The sequence below is a fragment of the Etheostoma spectabile genome, unplaced genomic scaffold, assembly GCF_008692095.1.
Source record: "Etheostoma spectabile isolate EspeVRDwgs_2016 unplaced genomic scaffold, UIUC_Espe_1.0 scaffold325, whole genome shotgun sequence".
Taxonomy (NCBI): Eukaryota; Metazoa; Chordata; class Actinopteri; order Perciformes; family Percidae; genus Etheostoma; species Etheostoma spectabile.
Genome location: NW_022605585.1, coordinates 688082 through 692780, shown reverse-complemented (window position 1 = coordinate 692780; position 4699 = coordinate 688082). Strand labels below are relative to the sequence as shown.

At 42.8% G+C, this 4699-nt stretch overlaps 1 protein-coding gene and 1 long non-coding RNA gene across 11 annotated transcripts in view; one reads left to right on the top strand and one right to left on the bottom strand.

The window, feature by feature from the left end:
* Positions 1–4699, top strand: part of LOC116686195 (uncharacterized) — a 13804-nt gene that overhangs the window by 3139 nt on the left and 5966 nt on the right. The gene's annotated exons all lie outside the window — the stretch shown is intronic.
* camk2b2 (calcium/calmodulin-dependent protein kinase (CaM kinase) II beta 2) overlaps positions 747–4699 on the bottom strand; it is an 85248-nt gene continuing 81295 nt past the window's right edge. For all 10 annotated transcript variants that reach the window (XM_032511151.1, XM_032511157.1, XM_032511150.1 and 7 more), the window contains 3 exons: positions 4531–4625; positions 3054–3290; positions 747–1831 (listed from right to left, as the gene is read on the bottom strand). In XM_032511151.1, coding sequence (XP_032367042.1) covers positions 3055–3290; positions 4531–4625 — 331 coding nt within the window. In that variant the 3' untranslated portion in view covers positions 747–1831; position 3054. The remainder of the gene's footprint in view (positions 1832–3053; positions 3291–4530; positions 4626–4699) is intronic.

Genomic DNA, 4699 nt, shown 5'->3' with positions numbered 1-4699 from the left:
AACACTTTTATTGATGCTTTTTTATCAATGTTTTTAACTTTTTCTTACATTTTTGTCCCTTTTAATTCAATGTTCAACTTTTTTGCCATTTAACACTCTGTAACACTCACTAATCAAGTTTAGTTTTCCGGTATTTTTGGGAATTTAGGGTCAATAAACCTCATTTATAGGAAATCATACCTAATGTTTGAGTTAGAAAAGCACTTCAATTTTTCTTTAAATGCTATAAAATTGAATGAGACGCCCCAAAACTAATGAAAGTAGAGATTTGTACTTGCCAAAGAGCGTTGTGTGGAATCAATCATGTTATTTTGGGGAATAAAAAAGAACGTTGATATTGGAAAACGGGGCAATTTGACCCGAGGACAACATGAGGACAACATGAGGACAACATGAGGGTTAAAAGACTTTCCTCAGATTTTGAGAGACTCGTCACGCTCATCCCGCTCCTCATTTCTGGGTTTAGCCCTCCACCAATCAGATTGGTCATTTGAGTCCAACTGCTCAGCAGTGCCCGCCTTCTGACCAAGCATGTCAGATCGGCCAAATTGAAGGCCGCCCCCCCCCTCGCCAGACTATCCGACGGCCGATTATCGGGTTGGTGGGTCAGCGCCTTTAGTTTTTTCAGACCCTGATGTGAAATCCGAGCTGTGACAGTTTCTTCAGTCAGATTCATTCAAAGAAATGTGAGTGATTAAACAGGGCGTTGTTGTTTTTTTGTCTGTGATATAGTAAAGAGCTATTTCTAAAGCTGATCTGGATCCAGCAAATTCTTTTAAAAGGCATATTCTGTCATGATCCGCACCAGTATCCTCATAAACTACGCTATCATATCATAGGAACACAAATAATAGTTTATGCACTTACAAAGCCCAGAAAGTAGAGGCAATAGATTATAGCTTGCCAGCAGTTCAGTTCAAAAAAGAACACAAAATGCACGATAACACCCAACGTACCAATGTTATTAACTCGGAAAATCATGCAATAAAACACCGTCTACAGCATAACTATAGTCACGTCACCACGATGAAACTGGAAGTTCACATAAACAGCGTGACACTATATTTTCAACCATTGTCATAACTTCAGTAGCTTATCTCGGAGAATCCATACAGAACGACAGTGAGATTTTGGCATGCTGCGTGGTTTTCACAGAGCGGCGGGGGCTCGGGGGGGGGGGACGCGGTTCAGGGTCAAACTACACTCCAGAGGAAGGATGTGGGGGGGGGGAGGGAAAGAGCTCCATTGAAGACAAAACAAAACGGATAATTAAATACACCCACTGGTCTCATTCTGTGAGACACGTGGTTCAGTTTGTTCAATTCACACAGCGGCAGCCTGTAGTCGTGCAGAAAAACAGCCCCCGCTTATAAGAACACACGTAGGAGTCATGCTCGTCATACATATATTATATATATATATATATATATATATATATACATAAAGAAGTAGATACCAGAAGGTGTAAAATGACTGATAAATATACTTTACAGATGTAAGAGCACAACAATTAGACAGCAGGCGTAATAATAGTAGAAGATAAGTAACAATAAGAGAGTGAGAGTGCCACGCAGGACAGGCTAAAGAGTTATTTTTTTGTTTTTTTCCGGGCTGATGTGCCCACTGCTGTAGAGTGGGGTTAATCATGGGAGCGTCGGTGAGAGAGAAGAGCGCAGGAGGACAACGACGATCCCAGAAATCTCTTCAGACTCCTTTCAGCCCCCCCCCCCGCATCTACATCCGCCTGCACCTCCCTCTCCTCGCTGCTCCCTCTGATTTTATCCAGGATCCCTCCTCTGCTCCTCTCGGCCTCCTCTTCAGACTCGTAGACCTGGAAGGAAAGGAGACAAGGAGACGAAAGAAGTGACGGTCAGCTGTTAACACCTTCCACTCACGGAGCAAGACGTTGGCCCAGATGTGCAACACTACACAACAACAATACACACAGTGATATTATTATGATAATAATTTAATTTATAATAATAATAATAATAATAATCTTTATATGTAGAGCACTTTTCAAAAACAAGTCACAAAGTGCTTTAACAAGTGTAAAGACAACAATATCCAAGAGACAATGATACAAAAAGACAAAAGCGTGAAAACATAGAAAAGACTTAAATACAGCTAAATATAAAATTTGTGACATACAATAAAATAAAAGGGATAAAGTAAAGTCAAAACTCTCCAGCTACCAATCCACACTCCCTACTTTGGTCCGTACCGGGACTTGAACCTGCGACCCTCCAATTCCCTATGAGCTGAACTACTTCCACCCCAAATGTGCAATATGCAACACACTTGTATACATTAGACACAGAAAAAAGAGGATGCAGAGTATCCTGATCCATGAAATAACTGGCCTTTAATAATAAACATCTGCCTCTATGGGAATTTAACATAGGGGGTGTATACTTATGCCCCTGTATTTTAACATAGGGGGGTGTATACTTATGCCCCTGTATTTTAACATAGGGGGGTGTATACTTATGCCCCGGTATTTTAACATAGGGGGTGTATACTTATGCCCCTGTATTTTAACATAGGGGTGTATACTTATGCCCCTGTATTTTAAACATAGGGGGTGATACTTATGCCCCTGTATTTACAACATAGGGGGGTGTATACTTATGCCCCCTGTATTTTTAGGAAGAACATTTATTTATTTATGATACATTATTAATTCACAAACATAACTGGTGTCCTTAAAGGTTGGATTTTTCCCCAAAATCTCTAAGGCAGTAAGATCAATTTCCAAAACATTACTTTATTTTATTCCTCTTTTCAACTTAAGCATGGGTAATAAAACTTATGAGCCAAAACGTCAACCTGGCGTAAGGGAATTACCAAAGTCAGTAGGATTCAGCCTCTAGGGGAACATACAGAAAATATTTCCCCAAATTTTCATGAAAATTCATTGATATTGAGACATGTCAGTCTGGACTGAAGCGGAAAGTTCAGTGCTGTTAAGAAGGAGTTTCTACCTGGAAGTTAGTGTGTGTGTGTGTGTGTGTGTGTGTGTGTGTGTGTGTGTGTGTGTGTTGTTGTTGTACCTCATCCCTGCTGCGGGGCAGCGGGGGCTCCAGAGCAGTGGAAGTGGACGTTTTGCCACCGGCTCTCCCTGCGGTGCCAGACTCTGGTCTCCTCTGATTGGCTGGAGCGGGGATGGCCCTGCAGGTCCACGAACTGCGTCAGGCGGATGTAGGCGATGCAGGCGGCGTCGTCCCCGATCATGTGCACGTGAGGGTTGAGGATGGTGGTGTGGATGGGTTTGCTGTTCTTGGAGAGGACTGACGGGAGGGAGGGAGAGAGAGAGAGAGAGAGAGAGAGAGTAGGGGTCAAGCTATAGAGGGCGTTACCCACAGCTCAGGCGGTGGGGGAGAGCCGGGACAGTTGAAACACTTTTTAATTAAACGTGATTTACAAAGCGGTCGTATTGCACTGAAAGCTGATATTTTGTCAGTAGCAACCTACATGTGTCCTCTGTCAAATACAGCTGCTTTTTCAGCTTTGGACAAAACCGTTCAGGTGTTATTGCAGCAAAAGTGGGACGTGCGTAATGTCTCATCTGTCTCTCCTGGACAGGACGAATGAAACATATACAGTGCAAGCCATTTAAACTTCCCATAACTTTAATATTTTACTGTATATCATGGATGGTACTTCCAAAAGGTGTTATTATACATAGATTGTTGCAGGGCTGTGCGTCTTTGTGAATGTCTGTTAACAACTCATTGCCGTCATCCTGAAGCGTTTATTTGGAATATCATCAGCACTGTGGATGATTCTGACATTTTTATAGCTAGAACAGTAGGTTTTTTCCGTATATTTTATGTTTCTATTGTGGAAAATGTCATTTCACTAGGTTTTTACGTGGGTTATAGCACTGGACATCCAAATACCCCCCCCCCCCCCCCCCCCCCCCCCCCCCTCAGCCCGTCAGTCTCCATAGGATAACATGGGAAAACTCGACCCCCCCCCTACCTGGTGGGCTCAAATATATTTTTTATCTTTCTAAAACTGCTTTTCCATGTCTCATCTCCATAGATAATTGCATAAACACAGATATTTGTGCATTTACATAAAATCCATGGAGTTGCAGCCCGGTCGGGGACATAGACATGGACACATGACATTACAGCCTGTTTTGCTTCTCATGTAAACAAGTATGAAATACGAAAGTCTGGGATTGTGGAGAACACTAACTGGTCTACCGAATAAGCATGTAGTCAAACCTTTAAATGAAAAACACTAATAGATAATAATAATCGAAAAAATGTGACCGCTAATGAAGTTTACTTTTGACCATCAAATCCCGTTTATCGGCTGTAACTCTGCGATAAAAGGAAACAACAGGGAGATGTTTGGCTGATAGGAGGAGGGTAACATGCTCTATGTTCAGACCTAAGGAAGTCTGTCTAGCATCGTCACACTTGGAGAAAACTGGAGTGTTTCATCCGTCCCACATTTCAATTGTCCCGTCTCCCCCCTACGCAGCAATACCACGGCTATCTTCAACGGGAGTCTTACGATTGTCAAAGTAGAACCGGTGGAAGTCCATTCCCTCCACCAGATTACCCAGCCCCTCCGGCTCAAACGAGGTCAGGCCGGGGTCGCAGATCTTCCTGGAAAAACACACGGGATCAGGTCACAACATCACATTTAGGCCACGTCCACACGTACCAAAATTATCCCCCCC